This window comes from Serinus canaria, chromosome W (genome assembly GCF_022539315.1).
Source record: "Serinus canaria isolate serCan28SL12 chromosome W, serCan2020, whole genome shotgun sequence".
Taxonomy (NCBI): Eukaryota; Metazoa; Chordata; class Aves; order Passeriformes; family Fringillidae; genus Serinus; species Serinus canaria.
Window position 1 is genome coordinate 8083888 of NC_066342.1, and position 21243 is coordinate 8105130.

Consider the following 21243-nt stretch of genomic DNA (forward strand, 5'->3'; position numbering starts at 1 on the left):
TGATTCCCCAATTTACTGAATCTCCTGCTGCCTTAGGTATTGGCAGACAGGCAGTTATTCTACTGGTGTTTTGGTATTTTGGCAAAATCTTTCAGTAATCCAATCATTACATTCTCAGCTCGAACTGCATTAGAAATTTTTATCACCTGTGTTTCTGCCTCTCTCTTCATTCTAGAATGAAGAGTGGTTAGTTGATCTTTTTGCATCCCACATCCCAAAGACATTAATGACCATAACATTAGCACAATTACTAATAGCATTCTCAAAGTAATTAAAGACATCTTATCTGCAGTCTTGGTTCCACAGTTTACACAGTCTGTGTTTCAGGATGGACTTTGTTCACTCAAGTATAGTGAATCCAGGGGACCATGCCAGCTACTTTCACTGCTGTAAAGCTGCTCAGCAGTACCTGATAGGGTCCACTCCACTTTTCTTTCAGTGGTTCTTCGTTCCAGTTTTTAATGCACACCTCGTCTCCTGGAAGTATGTTATGAACTGGGTTCTCAAGAGTTATTGGTCTATTCCACACGACGATGCTCCGGAGCCATGCTAAAGTTTTCCCAAGAGACAGAACATAATTATACACTTCCTGTTTTCTTGTAATGTGTACATTAGGGTTAGGCTCAGGAGATTCATATGGTTTCCCATACAATATCTCATAAGGACTGACTGACGTCCCTCTCCTAGGTTTTATCCTAATCCTCAACAGTGCTATTGGCAAAGCCTGGGGCCACTGCAGCTTGGTTTCCTGGCATATTTTACTGATTTGCCTTTTTAGTGTCTGATTCATCCTCTCTACCTGTCCACTTGACTGGGGTCTCCATGGTTTGTGGAGGTCCCAAGCTATCCCCAGCAATCTACTTACTTCTTTTAATACTGTAGCTATGAAATGGGGCCCCCTATCTGATGATATCCCTAGGGGTACCCAGAACCTGGGAATAATTTCCTGTAGTAACGACTTAACTGTTTTCTTTGCTTGGTTTGTGCGACAGTGTTGAGATAAGGCACGAAATGATGACAGACACTGCTGCTCTTGAGGGGAACAAAAAAAGAGGACCTTTATTTTCTGACTCCAACATTTATAGTTTTCCAAAGGTGACAGTGGATTGGAGGGTGACAGTGCCACCTCTCCAATGCCACTGGACAGACCAAGGGTCCATCAATTCTCTCCACCTCCATAAAAGAATGCAAAACATAGGTTATTTACAGAATTGTGTGTGAGAAAGTTTGTTGAGAGAATATAAACATCAGAAGGCTTTACAAAGTTTTACAAAATCAGGGCGACATCTCACCCTTTTCTGTCTAAAAAAGAAAAAACGAAAAAGAAAATGAACAATGTGAAAAACAACATGAACAATGTTCAGTGTCCATTTGCGGAGGAGTCATCAGAGCGATCACTCGCGTCGTCTGCATCCGAGTCATCACTCGATGAGTCACCCGCTTGATGCCTTTCAGGTTGGTCACGGTCTCCATGTTGCCCGTCGGCCGGATTCTGTCTCTGCGGTCGCAGGTCAGGGCGAACACACTTCGAAGGTACCCAGCGTACCCCAGTATCTGTGGATACACAAGCATACCCGCGCCCCGAAGCGATAAGGTCATAGGGACCTTCCCACTGTTTGGTGACTAAATTCCGCACCTGAACCTTCGCTCGAGGCTGAAGTGCCTCATCCGCAGCCTGCAACGAGAGATGATGGTTCAAAATGACAGGGTTATTTGAGTTCTGCGGCACAGTGAGATGATTGATTGTGTACAAAGCTTTTGCCAACCGACTGTGCGGGGTTTCACCCTGCATTCCCCGTTTTTGTTTTTGAAGAACCCGCTTCAGAGTACCATGAGCGCGTTCTACAATAGCTTGACCGGTTGGAGAATGAGGGATACCAAACTTGTGTGAGACACCCCACAACTGCAGGAACTGCCGCACCTTCTGTGATGCGTAAGCAGGACCATTGTCGGTCTTCACAGCAGAAGGTATGCCCAGAACGGCAAAGGCCTGCCTCCAGTGGGCAATGACATCACGGGCCTTTTCTCCAGTGTGAGCAGAAGCCCACATCGCAGAGGAGAACGTGTCCACCGTGACATGCACATACTTGAGCCGGCCAAACTCGGCAATCTGGGTGACATCGGTCTGCCAAAGCTCCAAGGCCCTAAGGCCTCTGGGGTTTACCCCTGCCGGCAAAGGCGGAGCAAGCGCGTGGCAGTCGTCACACGACTCAACAATGTCACGAGCCTCAGTTGGCGTCAGCTGAAACTGCTTCTGCAGGGTATGTGCGTTTTGGTGGAAAAACCCATGTGATGCCTTGGCCTGCGCGAGTGTATCAGGCTGAGGTGCTACCCACGCTGGGTTAGCCAACTTGTCAGCCCTCGCGTTACCTTCCACTATAAAGCCTGGCAAAGAGGTGTGACTCCTCACATGCAGAACATAGAAGGGATGAACCCGAGCCTGAATGGCATGCCACAAGGTCTTCAGCAAATGAAACAAGGCAGGATTACTGACCTCCTTCAAAACCGAATGACCCAATCGCTGCGCGATGTCGGCCACATAGGCGGAATCCGTGACCAAGTTGAAAGGCTCCTGGGAAAATTTCTCAAATGCCATGACAGCAGCCCTCAGTTCAACCAATTGGGCTGATCCATCCTCATGACCTTCCAAAACCTGCCACTCAGATCCATCCTTCCAGGTAACAATGGCCTTTCCGGTCCTCCCGGAACCGTCAGTGAAGACGGTGGGTCCTTGCACGGGTTCCTGACTATTTTTGGGCCGCAAAGACATTTGTGTGAATTTCGCCACATGCAACAGCTTATGGCTGGGCAGATGATAAGTGATCTGCCCTGAAAAGTTTTCCAGAGCACTCTGCAGGGACACACTGTTTGCAAAGCTCCAGTCAAAATCCTCCCGTTGCACCGGGAGTACAATCTTTGCGGGATCCGCACCCATCAATTGCAAACACCGTTGCCGGCATTTGATTATCAAGCGAGCGATTAGCTCAAACAATGCAGTTGCCGTCTTCTGCGGCTGATGGGGCAGGAAAACCCATTCCGAGATGTGCAAGGAATCAGACCATTTGTCACTCCACTGGCCAATGATACCTGTGGGATCCGAATCTGGAGTGGTGAGGAACACAGTGACATCAACGGAGGGATCAATGCGATGAACTTGGCAAGCCGAAACAGCTTGCTGAACCACCTCCAGAGCCTTTTGCGCCTCAGGGGTCAATGTGCGAGGTGACTTTAGATCATTGTCTCCTTTCAACAAATCATACAGTGGAGACAGCTGTGCATTGGTCAGTCCCAAATATGGACGCAACCAAGTGATGACACCTACCAATTTCTGAGCATCATTCAGTGTCTTCACAGAATGCACAAATTGCACCTCTTGGTGACAAATTGTCTGTTCCAGAATTTTGACGCCCAAATACTTCCAAGGTGGTTGTTGTTGAACCTTTTCTGGAGCCACTTGCAGCCCATGAGCATGCAAAGCATCCGGCAACCGAGGCTGAATCCTCAGCAGCTCATCCTGGGTGGACGCAGCCACCAAAATGTCGTCCATATAATGATACAGACGTGCATCAGGAAACTGCTTGCGAACTCCAGACAAGGCCTGGGCCACATACCATTGGCATATGGCTGGGGAATTGCGCATGCCCTGGGGCAGCGTCCTCCATTGATATCTCTGTGCCGGCTCAGCGTTGTTAATTGCTGGCACCGTGAAGGCAAATTTCGGCCTGTCATTGGGATGCAAAGGAATTGTAAAGAAACAATCCTTCAGATCCACAATGAGGATCGGCCAGTCCGCGGGAAGCATGGTAGGCGATGGCATGCCCACCTGCAACGTTCCCATGCCTTCCATCACGGCATTGACCTTTCGGAGGTCTTGCAACAACCTCCATTTCCCAGATTTCTTTTTGATGCAGAAGACAGGAGTGTTCCAGGGACTGGTAGAAGGCTCCAGATGACCCTGGTCCAACTGCTCCTGCACCAGATTTCGAAGGGCGACCAATTTTTCATGAGGGAGGGGCCACTGGTTCTCCCAAACAGGTTTGTCTACCAGCCACCGTATAGGAGGCGTAGAACAGTCTGCGCCCTTCGTCGCAGTGGCCCCCATCAAAAACCCGTCCCGATGCGCACCCCCCAGGCGGACAGAACATCCCTCCCCCAGAGGTTAGCAGGGGTAGAGGTAACATGAGGCCTAACCCAGGCCGTCTGTCCCTCCGGGTTTGCGACCAGCACGGGCCGCTGGCTCACGAAACATTGCGCCGTCCCTCCCAGTCCTGTGACAGGCGTCTCCACCGGATCCAGGGGCCACTCCGGGGGCCAGGCAGCAAGGGAGAGAATCGTGACATCAGCCCCACTGTCAAGAAGTCCGCGGAGGCGGATGTCCGACGGCGTCGCACCAGGGTTGGACAGGGTGCACAGCATCTCGGGACGGTCCTTGGACAGGACGGTGGTCCAGTGAACTTGAGGCGACCCAGTGGATCCAAAGCCGCCCACACCACGTGACCGGTCAGCCGTCCTGCGAACAGAGGACTTAAAAGGCACAAGTTGAGCAATGCGCGTCCCTTTTGGGATTGTGACGGGGGGGTGGGTGTGGAAACCATGGCACAAATCTGCCCTGTGAAGTCTGCATCAATGAGCCCCAGGTGCACAATGATGCCCTGAATGGTGGCGCTAGACCTCCCCATCAGGAGAGCACTCATGCCTCCACCCAAGGGACCAAAAGCATCCAGGGGAATCTTGTGTATCCGACAAGATTCTAAGACAACAGTTGCTGCGGTGCAGACATCCACACCTGCTGATCCGCGGGTGCTGGCCGCAAGCCGGCAGAGCAGACCTCCATCGGCTCCGGGGTCTGGAGAGAGACTTGTGTCGGAGCGCATCTCCCCGGGGCGCTCCGCTTCCAGTTTCCCGAACCCGGCAAAGCCTGGCCATTAACATGAGCCGTCGCCTTGCAAGCATTGGACATGTGACCAGGCCGTCCACACCGACCACATAAAAACATGGGATATTTGGCCTTCTGCGCCTTCTTCCCCCGCTTCTTGCCATTCCGCGCATTCCCCTGCTGCGGCCACTGGCTCTGCGGCGCCGCCCAGACTGGCTGCACAGCAGTAGCCACGGCACCCAACTTTGGCCTCACAAGGTTGAAATTCGAACAGGCCTCTGCTATGTCTGCGATAGTAGCAGTCGCAGGCAGAGCCGCTATGACCCTCCTACAAGCCTCATTGCTGTTAAGTTTTAACATGTTCGAAAGGAGGCGATCCCTTGTCATAGCATCAGACACCTGCCTCTCCAGAGCTGCAGACAGCCGCGTTGCATAGTCCATGAACGGCTCATCAGCCCTTTGGCGAATGGTCTCATACGGCGCCTGCGGAGCAGCCACCTCCACAGCCTGAATCAGTGCCGCCACGCCCAGCTCGTGGGCCTGTTGAAGCACAAGAGGATCATAGCCAACCTGCCCCTGAACATCACTAAAATGCCCCGTGCCCAACAGCATGTCAGCGACAACCGCACGCCGGGGGTCCTGCGCCCCCAGCGCAGCATTCTGCTGCACCGCTTCAGCTGCCAGGCGAGTCCACTTGGCGTCAAAAACCACAAATTGCACAGGGTTAAAAAGAGCATGGCCCAGCTTGCGGATGTCGTGAGGTGTCAGCACGTCCGCGGTAATTCTCCGGAGAATGTGCATAACTTCCACAGACCCCAGACCATGCTTAGCAACCGCATCGCAAAGTTCCTGCTCTACCTTAAACAAAATAGGTTGATGGGTGTTGTGAGTAACACCCCTGATCACAGGGAAGGCCTGGAGACTTTCTGACGAAGCTGCAGCACCTGCCACATCCTGTCCTGTGGGCATCACAGGGACAAAAGAAGATGCTGGGCTGGGAGCCAGCCCGACAGCGCCAGGCCCTGAATCTCCTGCAGCATCAGCAGAGCCAGAGGAGACTCCCCCTCAATCCCGCAGCTGCCGTGGGGATGCAGGATCACACATCTCGTCAGTCTTAGCTTTAACTTCCTGCCAGAAACGGTTAGGTTCCTTCGGACACACCGTCACCTGACATGAAGGAAGCGTCCACAAAGCCAACGAGGAGTGACCACGGCCCCGAGGAGTCACTGGCCTCCCGCCGGCAGCGTCGGTAGACGCGCTAAATTGAAACACCTCAGCGCCCTGCCGCGACGCAGCCCCAGCAGAGGGCTCCGTGGGGGGGGCAGGCGCGGGCGCCGGCACGGATCGGGAAACCGGCGTGGAGCCCCCCTCCCCCGACACGGGGGCGGGGCCGGGTGCCGAGAGGGGCACGGCCCATGGAGTCACGTCAGAGCAGGCCGGCACAAAGGGGGCTGGCAAAGCCCCGATGAGCGCCAGACCCGTGCCGCGAGGGGCGGCAGCGGGTACCACCTCTGCCGGGCGGGGCGGGCTGCCCTACTGCGGGGGCTGGGCCCGCCGGAGGAGCGACGGACGGCCCGCCCCAGGCTGCGGCCACGGACTGCGCTTGCCCAGGGACAGGAGAAACCGCCTCCCCCTCCGAGAAGCCGGACCCAGGGGGAGGCGAAGCCGTCCTTACCGCAGCCAGGGGGTACTTGGTGGATACGCCACAGTGCGGACACAGAGTCGTCACGAAATCAGAGTCAAACAGAGGCAGTAGCGGGGCCTGTGACTGCCCGCCGTCCCCAAGCGCCAGAAGGCACACAGGGAGGGAGGGTCCCCCTCTGTCCCGCCGGCCGTGCGGGGCGGGGCGGGGCGAGGGCGGCCCCCCGGCTCCACCGAACCCCCAGATGCCCGCGGGGCACCCCCCGCCGGGCTCGGGACCAGCTGGCCAGGAGCCCAATCCATCCCGGGGGAACAGACATCGCCCTCCGAGGCGGAGCTGCCCCCCAGCTCTCCCCCTCGGGGTGGAGGAGAGGGTCCTGCGTCATACAGAAGATCAGACTCCCCCTCCTCCACATCCAAGACAGAAGGGGTCCCTAGGGAACCCCGAGAGCTATAACGAGGAGACCCCCGCCAAACGTCACTCAACTTCTGCCAGTGCACCATCAGCGATCTCACATACACCGAACAATCATCAAGGAGAGCAACCATGAGACGATCCCCCACGCGAGACCATGCTTCCCTAGAGAGCGCCTCCAAAGGGTCCGAAAAAAACCCTTGCTCTCTGGCTCACAGAAACAGACTCTCAAACTCACTCCAGGAAAGGGAAACTCCCCTCCGGTCGAGGAGAATTTTCCAGAGGTCTAAAAGAACAGAATCATCCGAGGAACTCACAGAGGCTGCCATCTCTCAGAAGAGCAGCAGGCAACGCCAGGCAAACAAGGGGGGGAAAGGATACAACCTCACCCAGCAAGGCCGCACGACACTCGAGGTCTCAAATTCACACGAAGGGGTTCACCAGATGTTGAGATAAGGCACGAAATGATGACACAGACACTGCTGCTCTTGAGGGGAACAAAAAAAGAGGACCTTTATTTTCTGACTCCAACATTTATAGTTTTCCAAAGGTGACAGTGGATTGGAGGGTGACAGTGCCGCCTCTCCAATGCCACTGGACAGACCAAGGGTCCATCAATTCTCTCCACCTCCATGAAAGAATGCAAAACATAGGTTATTTACAGAATTGTGTGTGAGAAAGTTTGTTGAAAGAATATAAACATCAGAAGGCTTTACAAGGTTTTACAAAATCAGGGCGACACGACAGGGAAGGGCTTCTGGCCATCCAGAAAATGTGTCAATCCCTACTAACAAGTATTTGTATCCTTGAGTTCTTGGCAATTCTATGAAATCTACATGCCAATAGTCTCCTGGCTCTATTCCTATCTGAATTCTTCCTAGCTGTGCCTGTCGCTTAGCCACTGGGTTGTTTTTCAAGCAGATATCACATTTCGACATGACTGATTTTGCCATTGGTAACATCCGTACTGAAATTAAACTCTGCTTTAGCAATTTTACCAATGCCTCTGCACCCCAATGACATTCGTTATGTTTAATTTGTAGAACTTCTCTAATTATCAAGGGGGGTACCACTATTTGTCCTTGTGCAGTCAAATACCATCTTTCCGAGTTCTTTTGTGCATTTAGTAAACGCGCCAGTCTCTCATCTTCTACTGAATATCTTGGTTTTGGAGGCAGATTAAATTGGGATATATTGAGCTTTGAAGGTATCAATGCCATTGTTGTTTGCACCTCTCGAGCAACCTCTCAGGCTGCCCAGTCTGCCTTTCAATTTCCTTCACAGATTTTGGAATTTCCTGATTGGTGTGCTTTACAATGTATAATTGCCACTTGCTCAGGTTTTTGTATTGCTTTTATCAATTGTAGGACTGCACCTTGGTGTTTAATGTGTGAACCTCGAGAAGACAATAATCCTCTTTCTTTCCACAGTGCTCCGTGTACATGCACCACCCCAAAAGCATATTTTGAGTCAGTCCATATATTTACCTTTTCCCCTTCACTTAATTCTAGTGCTCTGGTTAGAGCAACCAGTTCTGCCTTCTGGGCAGATCTATTTGGTGGTAATGCCTTTGCCTTCACTACTGTGCTGACTGTTGTTACCACATATCCAGGGTATCTGGTTCCGTTTTCCACGAAGCTGCTCCCATCTGTAAATAGCTCCAACTCCGGTTGCTCTAGCAGGACGTCTTTCAAGTTTTCTCTGGCTGAATAGGTGTACTCTATTACCTCTACATAGTCGTGTTCCAATGGGCTGCCTTCAGTTGTGGTACGTAGGAACAAAGCTGGATTCAAAAGGTTAGTTGTTTTTAATGTGACATCATCCTGCTCAGTCAGGACTAACTGGAATTTTATCATCCTGCTTGGAGATAGCCAATGGCCCCCCTTCTGTTCTAAGAAAGTGGTTACCATGTGTGGTACATAGACATCTATCTGTCTTCCCATAGTAAGCTTCCTGGCTTCTTGTATCAGCATCACAGTGCCTACGACTGCCCACAGACATGGAGGCCACCTGGCACTTATGTTGTCAAGTTGGTTGGAAAAGTAGCCCACCGGCCTTTTCCAGCTTCCCAGACGTTGGGTCAGTACTCTCAGTGCCAGGCGTAGCTTTTCATGTACAAACAGCTAAAAATCTTTAGACAGATCAGGTAACCCTAATGCTGGAGCAGTTGTCAGTGCTTATTTTTAGTTTTTAGGAAGGCTTCTTTCTGTAGCTTGCCCCAGGTGAATGGCTGTGTCTTCTGAGCTTCATACAGGGGTTTCACAATCAGTCCATAGTCCATGATCCACAAGCGACACCATCCTGCCGTTCGAGGAAGACTTGCAGCTCGTGTAAGTTCTGGGGCTCTGGAATAGCACAAATAGCTTGGTTACGGTTACTACCTAGTTTTCGTTGCCCTTGTGAAATTTCACATCCCAGGTAGATCACAGTGTGTTGGGCAATTTGTGCCTTTTCTCTGCATACGTTATAACCTCCCATTCCCAGTGAATTTAAAATCTCAGAGGATATTTTATACCAGTCACTTTTTCTTCTGTAGCTATTAGTATATCATTAACATACTGAAACAATAGGTATTGGTCTCTTGGTACTTGCCCATTTTCATTCCAAATCTCCAGTTCCTTTGCCAGTTGGTTTCCAAATAGGGTCGGTGAGTTCCTGTCCTTTGTCGTGTCCAGGTGAGTTGGGTCTTTCTTCCGTTCCCTGGGATTTGCCACTCAAAGGCAAACTGTTTCTTACTTTCTTTGTCAAGGGGGATGCAGAAAAAGGCATCTTTTAAATCAATTACAGTAAACCATTTGTATATCTCTTTTACAGATGTTAGCAATGTGTAGGGATTTTTTACCACTGGATAAATGTCCTTTTTTATTTTATTTATTGCTTTTAAATCCTTCACTAATCTATATTCACTATTTGGTTCCTTTACTGGAAATATTATGTCCTAACCTATTTTACAAATTCTATGTCTAATCAGCTGCTATATTCTCCTAACATCATCGCCTTGGTAACGTTTTCCTGCTGGAACTGATTGCCCTGGTGAAACCTGTCTGGGCACTCTAGTTTCCAATGCCCCTCCCGCTTGCAATACACACATTGATTTAGGCTTCACCCTTGCATAACTGGTCCTCTACCACAACTACCTTTGCCACATCTCCTGAAATTTGGGTTCTCTTTTCCTTGTATTACTGCCAAAGATTGTGCTGCTGCCTTTTACTAGCTTCTCGCTCACGATTATTAGATACTTTCCAGGCTACCTTCAGGATTCTGAGTTTTCATAACTATTTTTACTACTCGTGCCACCTTATCAGGATTTTTTCTATAAGTTCCAGCTGACTGTTTCTAAATAATTAAATCTGCAGGAGAAAAAGGCAATTTTACAAACACTGGCCCTTCTACACCTTATCGCAAGGGAGCAATCACAGTCCGGTTTTGTCTGCCTATGTCTTTTCTTTCCACAACCAGGGCAAGCTTTGACCGGCTTCAGGTTCTGTGGGCTACTGGGGTCGCTGATTCATTACTATTGCTATCTTTTTCACTTGCATCCCTCCCCCTCTTTTCTATCACAGTTAGGTTTTGCTCACCTTCCGAGGAAGAGGAATCAAGTGTAGATGGGAGAGGAGGATAAAGAGAGAAAGGCGTACTAGATGAGACAGGTTCAGGATCTGGTGAGGTAGGGGCAGGCAGTGGAATAGGGACAGATAAAGCAGGTGGGATAGGGTTAGGTTCTCTTAGTTTTATTGGAGCTACCTGTAAATCAATATCTGTATAATTTTCCCTATTCAACGCCAACTGTTTTAGACAATGTTTCTCGCAAACTCCACACTTATCACTTGCAGAAGCTCTAACCACCATTAATCTACATTCATCCCGCCATTCTGGCTTTCTCCATAAATAGAAAAACAAATCAATATACGAAACCTCATCCATTGTTGTTTTTTTTTTCTTGTTTTTTTCTTTTTCTTTTTTTTCTTATTTTTTTTTTTCCTTCTTGCTTACGAAACGACATTAACTGTGAAATACTGTTATATTGCAAAGTCCCGTATTTTGGCTATTTTTCGCCATTCTCCAAGACACATTCTGGCCACCATGTATTACAGTTATTAATCAACTTAGCTTTACATAATTCTTCCCAAAATTACCCTGTTTCCAATGTGCTATTAAGCACCCCAAATGAGGAGGTTTGTGGAATAGAGGCATTGCTGCCCAAAATCCCTTTGATCTTCTCCAACCAAAAATACCAAAGCCGAACCAGCAACGCTTTCGTGATTGTCTTACGGAACGGCGCCTAGGCAATACCACCAGGAATTCCTTAGCCCAACCAAGCGTAGCTTTCGCTGCGTCTTACTGGCAGGCACCCGAACCAAAATAAAAGCACCTTACCTCTCTCCCGGAGACGTTGTGAGTGGCAGAGGTGGTCGCAGTCGATGGGCTCCCCGAGAATCCCTCGGTGCCGGCTGGAGCGTGATCGAGTCGCGAACTCGCTCAGCAGCACTCACAGGGTCCCACCTGGGTCGCCAAAATGTTAGCATTCAGGAACACATAATCACAAGAAATTATTATATGCAGGTGCTTTTATTGAAGAGCTCTGGGTGTCAGGGGTACAAACCTAAATCTGACTCCGACATAGGTTTGGTATGAACATGTTTTTATATTCTATCCTTATATAACTTTCATGTTAATTATTAAACTTACATTGTTCTATAGATTTCAGCCAAGCATAGCCGCCTTAGACTAGGAACATACAGTTTCTCATTGTTCTTCTTATGATTATACAATAATTATTTTAATTACTACTACTTATGCAGATAAAACACAAGGCTTAACATTTCAGAGTTTATCTTAGCATTTTCCAGGGCGCCACTATCAATACTTTTCTTTTTTCTTCTCCTTTCAAAAGAAAGAGCATGTCAAGTTCTTATCTTCTAACAGCTTTTGCAGGAAGCAGGGAATGAAAATGTTTCTCTTTCCTCCTCAGCCACTTTATTGGGAAGGCAAAAGGGTCTAAATTGGGGTAACAGCCCTCAGCTGCTCCTGGGGAAGGAAGGGGAGGACTTCAGCCAGGCATATTTTTACCAAAGAAATGTGATAAGAAGCAAAGCCCATGTCAAGATAAGCTTGTTTATTTTCTTAGCAGACCAAGGATAAATCATAGTCTCTTGTCATTGCTCAGCCTGACCTGCTAGCATGTGGAAACTTGTAGTTAAGGAATATCATTTCATAGTGTGAAGAAGCCCAGTGGGAAAAAGAGAATGAAGGACTCAGGTGCTCTGAGACATCACATCTCCTTGGTAGAGGTAGGTGTGGGAGTCCTTCTCCTTGAAGGAATGGAGTCTGAGCAACCCTGATGGTTTCTCCATTGCACATCATGTATAAACAAAATTATGCATATGTTCCAACCTCACCCATGCTTTATGGATGCTGGAGTACTGTTTGCTGCCAACCCTCCTTCCTGTTTGGGGTACCTCTGCTGATAGGTGGAGATGAGTGAAGATTTGGAGAGAAAGGGAGGATCTCCACACCAGCAGGTAAGTCCAAAGACTGTAGTGGGTTAATGCTGGCTGGATGCCAGGCACCCACCAAAGCTGCTCTATCACTTCCATCCACAGCAGGGCAGGGGAGAAAAAATATAATGAAGCATTCATGGGTTGAGATAAGGAATGGGACAGATCACTCACCAAATACCATCATGAGAAAAACAGTCTTAAATTAGAGATAGTAATTGAATTTATTGCAAACCAATTTAGATCAGAATAATGAGAAATAAAATAAGCCCTTACAAACACCTTCCTCCCACCCCTCCATCCTTCCCCGCTCTACCTCCTACCTGAGTGGCACAGGGAGACAAGGAATGAGGGTTATGGTGAGTTCATCATGTGTTATTTCTCCCGCTGCTCAGGGAGAGGAGTTGTTCCCCTGCACCACTGTGGGGTCCCATGGGAGAAAGTTCTCCATGAACTTCAATGTGAGTCCCTCTATTGGAATAATTACCAATATAGCCAGACAGGACGTGCCTGAGCTTGTCTGGCCCTTGCTGCTTGACCAAAAGGCGGCAACTGTGGTGATTTCACCTCAGAGACACCTTTGGCTAGCTGGATGCTGCAGCTGGGTGCATGCAGACAAGTCCAGGCATGCAGGAGCTCAGGTTTACCTTGGCAGAGAAGCTTTAAGGCAATGGTGAAGGAAAAGGAAGTTCTGATGGAGGGTTTCCATCCAGAGCTTTATTCTTGGCCCACAGGCCTCTGAACCCAGCAACAGCTCCAACAGAACTCCCAAACCATGTGGTTGCTCGCCTTTTTACCTGGGGGAGAGGGGGAGAGAAGGAACACGGGGGACCACCAACCAGGTACGGGAGGGGAAGTCTCAAGGGACAAATGACACCTGGATGGCCCAATGTCCCTCCAGGGGTGGAGGGCATCTTTTGAATTCTGTCAATCACTCAATGTCCTTCTGGAATGCCAGGGCTGACAGACAGCACTCAGCAGGGGGCAAGGGAGGGGAAGGGAGAAGTGCCTGACACACCTGGGGAAGAAATCTTCAGGGAGAAACCCGGGGTATGTGAGGCAAACCATGACATCACACCGCAACATCCATCCTCTGAGCAACAGCTCTCTGCAAGCTGCTGCAATGTGAGTCCATCCCACGGGCAACAGTTCCCCCAAAACTGCTGCCACATGGGTCAATCTTCCACAGGGTGCAGTCCTTCAAGGACAGACAGCTCCAGTGGGGATTCCTCTCTCCACAGACTTCCCACAGTATCACAGCCTCCTCTCAGGCATCCATATTCTCCAGCGTGGGGCTTGTCCACAGGCTGTAGGTGGATCTCTGTATCCCCCATGGACCTCCATGGGTTGCAGGGGAACAGCTGCTTCACCATGGTCCTCACCATGGGCTGCAGAGGAATCTTGGCTCCGATGCCTGGAGCATGTCCTCCCCCTCCCCCTCCTTCTTCACTGACCTTGGTGTCTGCAGAGTTGTTTCCCTCACATGTTCTCACCCTGCTCTTCTCTGGCCACAATTACAACTGTGCAATCACTTTTCTTTTCTTTCTTCTTAAATACGTTATCACAAAGGCATTACCACCATTTCTTATTGGCCCAGCCTTGACCAGCAGCACATCTGTGTTTGAAGCCACCAAAGATTGGCTCTGCCAGACATGGTGGAAACTTCTAGCAGCTTCTCCCAGAACCCACCCCTGTAGCCCCCCCACTACCAAATCCAGGCCATACAAACCAAATACAGCCAGAAAAAGCATCATTAGAAGATGTGTGGGAGAGAATAGAACGTGCAGGAAGGTGAATGCAGGGGATGTGGGCTCCCAGGAGCAGGAGAAACAAGAATTGACCTAAGGCCTTCAAAGGATACACCTTGGGCAGTACAAGAGCTGGGCTGAGGCTACACCCAAGATGGATGATGGGTCACCAATTTTCACACTTTTATAAGTTTTGGTCCATTTGCATATTGGGGTTAATTGTCCAATTACAACTTCAGGTAATGAAGTCACATTCTCCCAATTGCTCCCCCCAATTTGCTTTTGTTTATACTTTTGGGGCTTGAAGCTACAATGGTGTCCTTGGTTCTCAGGCTGGAAAAGGATTGTTTTGTCTAACTAAACTGTAAAGAGAACTTACTAACACTCTATATGAAGTTCAGAATGATGTACTAATGCAGTACAGAATCTGAAAAATATGAAAGCTAAAACTTAAGGCATCACCTGAAGAAGATGAGGCACAAGACTGTAACACCTAGAGACATTTCTCATTTTCCCAAAGAGGAGTATTTTCTCCTAGGACTTTGTTCTGAGGACTAGAGACATGTTCAGACAGTCCTTCTTAGTTCTTGCTAATCCGGGGTTGCTGGCAGCTCTAAAGATGATGGTGGGTGAAAGCTGATTCACAAAGTATTTTACCAACAGGATAAGTAGAGCTGTACTCATTTCAAAGGAGGAAAACTGAAGCTGAGAATTGAAGGTTTTCATCAATCTTCAGCAATGTCAGAGCTCAGATCATCCAAACCCAAGTCCATTCAGTCATGCTGCCTTCCCACCAGCCATGTGGTAGACCCAACTCATGGTGCAGCCATCACAGCTCAAAAAGGTGCCCAGTCTGCTCTTTTCAGCCTTGTTTCTAATGAAAAGTGTAACCAAGACCTGAGTTCTACTTCTCCAGCTTGCCTAAGGCATGATTTCTGTATTGGGTCTGACAAACATAGGGTCCATTTTTTTCCTTAGCAGCCCTCACAGTGCTGTGCTTTGCATTGGGAGCTGGAAGGGTGTTGACAACACACCAGTGTTTTAGCTACTGCTGAGCAGCGCTGTCCTTCTAACATGCCTTCCCCCCATCAAGGGGGCCGGGAGTGGGCAAGGTCCTGGGAGGGGACACAACCAGGTCAGCTGACCCAAATTAACCAAAGGGAAATTCCATACCATATGACATCAGCTCAGATATAAAAGCTAAGGGAGAGACGAGGAAGGGGGGCATTCATGATCATGATTCTACAGTGTTTGCCTTCCGGAGCAACCGCTACATGTGCTGCAGCCCTGCCTCCTGGGAAGTGTCTGAACATTGCTCACTGATGGGAAATAGAGACTGACTTTTCCCTCCTCTTATGCCCACACAAACTCTCACTTGTTTCTTTCTTTCACTGTAATAAACTGCCTTATCTCAATCTCCTAGTTGTTTTCTGTGGAAGATCAGACAGCTACAGAAGCTGAGCTGGGTAGCGCCACAGACGTCCTGGCCCTAGTACAGTGGAAGCTGTGAGAGAGATAAACTCAAGCCAAGAACAAAAGTGAAGACATCATGTCTGCTCACTCTGACCGCTTTGATGAAAGACTGTAACAAGGATATTACTGGTGCAAGAATGATAGCTGAGAAGATTGTGTTACTAAAGGAACAGGGACAATGGGGTCCCAAGTGGAAAATTGTGTATGGAACTGTGCTGGTTTTGCATTGGAGCCAACCACAGAAGTGATTTTTTCTGAGAGAAGCTGTTAAGAGCTTCCTCTGTGCCTAGCAAAACCAGTTGCTGACTAGCTCTGAGAATTTACAACCTATTAAACCATTAAGAAAGCTAGATCTGCCTCTGTGAGATTCACATTTTAAAGACGGGCAAGCCTGGGAAAAGTTCTCTTACTTCCAGATCTTCAACAGGTCACAGGCCAGGCTGGGCCCTACCTCTGCTGCAGCGCTGGCCGGGTCATGTCTCATTCCCCCCCCCTTCCCCCCCACCACGTAGCCAGATTGGCCCGCGGTTCTTCTGAAATTCTGCTGCTGCTGCTGAGTTTCATCAGAAACCCCCGGGCAAGGGGAGGACAAGCTGCTGCTGAGTCCTAGACTGGCTGCTGAGATACTAGTGCCCCTCCCCCAGCAGTTGTTTGGCAGGAGGAGGGGAAACCATCAGCCCACAGCTGAAATTGAATGAAGCAGGGGTTGGAGGCCAGCTATGCTGCCAGAGCAGCTGCCGCCATTCTGGCCTGGGCACCCTGAGATTCTGACACAGCTCCCAGAGTGGCCTGAAATCCATCACCGCGAGTGCTCCGGCCATGGCCGGGCAGAAACCATCATGACCATCTGCAGGCTCTGGGCGAGCTATTAACTCTTTCACTGCACAGTGAGACTTGCAGACCTTCAATCCTCTCTCAGGTGACAGAAAAGGACCAAGTGAAGACATGCAGAGAAACGACGTGAAGACACCAAGGTCAGTAAAGAAGGAATCAAGTCCCTGCTCCCTGCACACTGCAGGATTTGCCCGGTGCGGTGCAGATGCCATCTTGTGTGCCTGCAGCCAGGGGTCCTGTCGGCTGCTGACCCTTGTGAGCTGACACTGTGCTGGAGAAAGAACCTGGTTGGATGGGTAACCCCTTCCTCGGGGGGACTGCAGCAGTTGCACTGGCTTGTGTGGGAGTGGCTGCAAGCTAAGCATGTAGTTTCTGCAGCTGACCCATGGAACTCTCCTGTTTTTACTATTCAGATGGCTATTGCTGCATGATTTGGGGGTATCGATACTGTTGTGCCTGTGTTGCCACTATTCTGGACCCTCACTAATAAGATTGCCTTTTCTACCATACCATCTTGCGACTCCCTGCATTACTCTGATTGCTTTTGTGATAGATGCTCCTGTAATAATTCTAAATTGTAAGCTATCCTTTCATTCGGAAATTACCTGATATGCTTTTTCAAAGTACCCTTTTCTTCTTGAAGAAACTGGAAGAACGGCTCCCACCTTGTGTGGTGGTTTTATATTAGAGGCACTCACAGAAGTGATGTTCTAAGAGAAGCTGCTAGCAGTTTCTTCCGTGTCTGACAAAAACCAATCAGTAATTAGCTTTCAGAATTAACAATCTGTTAAACCACTGAGAAAGCTGATACACCACTGTGAACATACATGTTAAAGATGAAAAAGCTCGGGAGGGTCTCTTTTCCTTCTGGTCTGGAAGCAGGTAGCTGTCTTGGTCAGGCCAAGTGGCCCCTGCCACGGGCTTGGCCCCTTCCCAGGGAGCCTGTGGGGCCTATTGGCTGCTGGGCAGGGGGAGAGGAGGCTGTGGGGCCAAGGACAGGCCAGGCCGCAGCTGCAGCTGCTAACATCTTGCTGCTACTAAACTCTGCCTTGCCGCTAGCCCAGACCAAGCCAGGGTCTTCTGGGCCTTGGGAGCAGCCCCAGGCTGGGCTGGCTGGGCCAAGATTCTACCACTGTTGAGGCTCCCCCACAACCACTGGGCAGGGGGGAGGAGTCGCCATCAGTCTCCGCCCCGGCGTGCTGCTGCTATGTTTTGGCCTGGCTGCTGAGATCCTAACCACCCCCCCCAGCCCAACCACAACTCCTGCCACAGGCTACTGAGCCCGGCTGGAGTCATGTGACAATCTGCAGGCCCCGGACAAGATATTATCTCTTTCAATGCTTCAATCCTCCTTTGAATGAGAGAAAAGGATAGAGTGCAGACACCGAGGTCAGTGAAGAGGAAGTCAAGTCCCAGATGGGAGGGATGAGAAGATGTCTTAATGTTGGGGCTGAAATCGTCTTATAAAACTATGGAGAAGAATGTAATTGATACATCAGACTTTTTTCCCTATAACTCATTAAAGAAATTTGGGGGGATGGATTGTTCAAATCTATGCTGAAGCAGGCTAATGCTGAAATAGCTGTGAATTTAATAAAAAGTTTGAACAGAGAAAGAGAAGAGTGATGAAAACCCTGTGCCCCCATAGAGAGAAGAAGACCTCTGTTCTCAGAGATAGATAAAGAGAACCTTTGCTTTCAAACAGCTCATCCTTAAAATAGTACCTCATGACATGACCCATAAACACAACTGTAGGAAAAGCTGTGAAAAATAGGAGGGACTTCACGATTGCAGATTTTCCGGGCAGCTGCTATTTGTGAAAATTAGAAACTGAGAAAAAACTATTTTCTTGGGGAGCAGTCTCCATAAATTAACGAGGGCCTTCTCCCCCAAGTGAACTGAAGAAAGACTATTCTAGTAGTGATAAACTGACTGAATTGTTTCTGCATGTTGTTAGTAAGAAATAAAGGTTGTAGGGGGAGGAGAAGTGTTTTAAAAGTTATTCTGATTTTTTCTTTCTTTCTTTTAGTTACTGTTAATAAAGCTTTCTTTATACCCTTTTAACATTTTGAGCTGGCTTTGCCTTCTTCCTAATCCTATCTCACAGCAGGAAATTAGTAAGTATATTCTAATAGGTACACTGGCATTTAGCCAGAACTGAACCCACCACATTAATAGTGTGTTGGCCAAGAAATCTCAAATTGGCAAACCAAAACCACTACACCTTGCTACTTCCCTGATGTGGAAAAGGTTAACACTGGAATAAAAGACTGTAATCCTCTCATCCTGCAGCAACTTCTGACTCAGGGCTTGTTGTCTTTTGAAACCACTTAGGGAGTTTATATAATTGTAATGTCCCAGGCCTGGATTTATATACCTTCTGTGAAGGAAAATTGGAAAATTTAGGTATTGTTAAGTTATTTTTTGCTTTTGTTAAAAACTAACTTCATATTTTAATTAAATGGATGTTCATTAGAGAAATTTAAGGTTAGCTGTGTGATTGTAGTATATTTCTGGATCTAGATAGCATTAATACATAATTTTTTATAAAGAGGTTTAGTTGTAAGATAATTATTTAATCTTACTTATATGCATTTTTTATTATATTAGTAAAGGTTTGCTTGTATATATTTTAGGGAAACCGTCTCAGTCAAGGCTTGAGCCCTACCCTGGCTGACTGGGGATTATACCATCAGACCCAGGTATTTCTGCATTACAAGTGTAATCAAGTCACTTTGATTTGCTGATTTGGTCTTACAAAAGCTGGACCCCCTTTTGAGGTAAACTTGGAAACCTTTCTCAGAAAAGGTTCTCCAGGTCCTCACGAAATGGGGCTCCCCAGCAATGGCAGACTCTAGGTAATGGTAAAGTATTTAGGCAGTTGTAAGTATTACCTTACTGATTTTTGCTCAGTAGTGCTTGTGGTTTTATTAGATGTATTGTTTTGTTGTTCATGGTAAGGAAAGTGCATGTTATATTAAACACTCTTCTGAATTTAATAGATTGAAATATGTTTGTGTCATAGTTGCTAAAACAAAAAAGAGGGAGTGCAGGGATGGTATATATTTCCCACAAAAGCCTAATGTTGGGAGTTATAGGTGCAGACTATACTGGACAAATATGTGCTATGGTATCAACACCTACTCCTGTAACCACTCCAGCTAAAAGTCTCATTGCTCAACTTGTACCTTTTAAGTCTTGTGTTCCTAAAACAGATGCAAAGCTGTGAGGAAACTGAGGCTTCGGATTGACGGGAGAACCTCAAGTATACTGGACTCAGGTCATATCTGTTTGAAGACCAAACATGGTTTGTACTCTTACAATGCCTCAGGCAAATTCATCCCACATCAAGGTTAGTAGGATGATAGATACTGGAGCAGATATTACTATCATATCTGCTAACACATGGCCTCAATCATGGCCTACCACAGTTGTAGGATCTGTTATTGCTGCATTGGAGGTACCACACAAAGTTACTTAAGTAGTAAACCTGTGTTAGTTGGGAATCAAGAAGGACAGACAGCCATGGTCTCTCCCTATGTTGCTGCTGTGCCACTCAACCTATGGGGAAGAGATGTCTTGTCAGCATGGGGAGTTTTGGCTGGGAACAGATTTTTAAAAGGGCCAATGTGCTGAAGGGTGTAAAGCATCCTACATTAGCCTGTAAGTGGCTCACTGAAGGACTTGTGTGGGTTGATCAGTGGCCCCTTGAAAAAGAAAAACTATGCTCCCTTAAATTGTTAGTTCAGGAACAATTAAATCAAGGACATATTGAGCCATCAACAAGTCCATGGAACACTCCTGTGTTTGTGATTAAAAAGAAATCAGGTAAATGGAGGGTACTCCATGAGTTAAGAAAAATTAATGCAGTTATGGAAAGTATGGGTGCTTTACAGTCTGGAATGTCATCCCCAACTATGATACCTGCTACCTGGGATATTTTGATTGTCGACTTGTGTCACAGTTTGACATGGGAGGAATTTGGGGAAGTGATACAAAAGCTTTTTGTGTAACTAACAGTCTGTTGAACCACTGAGAAGCTGGACATGCCTCTGTGAAAGACACATGTTAAGGATGAAAGAAACCCGAGAACTTGCACTTTCTTTCCCGGCCGGCAAGAAGACAAAACACCCTAGGCCCACTGGGTCCCATCCTGGCCAGGCCTGGGAAGCCCTCCGGGCCCTGTCCCATGCAGAGCAAGGGACACTCTGACATGGGGGGCCAGGCTCCTCTCCAGGGGTCCAGGGGACTCCAAGCCCTGTCTTGGCCAGGCTGGGCCCCAGCAGCTACCAGGCAGGAAGGGGGGGTAGGCTGCAGAGCCCTGGCCAGAGCAGGGCTAGCCGCGGCTGTTAAGATTTTGCTGTCAGGTCCCCTCCCTCCAGAGTGGCTGAGACCAGAGGCAGCCCTTCAACCGATGCAGAGTGGCCCTGCAACTGGAATTAAATGCAGAGAAAACCAAAGACCAACCATAAAACTGATCCTAACACAACCCCAGCCGCAACTCCTGCCACAAGTTACCAGTGGGTCAGGTGACCATTTAAAGGGCCCAGGTGGCATATTAACTCTTTCAGTGCTTCAATCCTCCCTTGAGTGAGAGAAAGGATCAAGATACAAGCATATAAAAGAACAACATGAAAACATCATAGTCAGTGAGGAAGAAGTTAAGTCCCACATGGGAAGAATGAGAAGATGCCTTGATTTTGAAGTTGAAATACTCTTGTAAACTACAAAGAAAAGACTCTTTTCCCCTATAATGCA

The 21243-nt window shown here is 48.3% G+C and overlaps 1 protein-coding gene across 1 annotated transcript in view; it reads right to left on the reverse strand.

Moving 5' to 3' along the window:
• The window catches only part of LOC127060955 (uncharacterized), a 61943-nt gene extending 57513 nt beyond the window's left edge, over positions 1–4430 (reverse strand). Inside the window, exons 1-4 of the mRNA XM_050986298.1 lie at positions 4192–4430; positions 3128–3970; positions 2495–2572; positions 1438–1554 (exon numbers count right to left, since the gene is read on the reverse strand). Coding sequence (XP_050842255.1) covers positions 1438–1554; positions 2495–2572; positions 3128–3970; positions 4192–4416 — 1263 coding nt within the window. The 5' untranslated portion in view covers positions 4417–4430. The remainder of the gene's footprint in view (positions 1–1437; positions 1555–2494; positions 2573–3127; positions 3971–4191) is intronic.
• Between the last annotated feature and the right edge of the window lie 16813 nt (positions 4431–21243).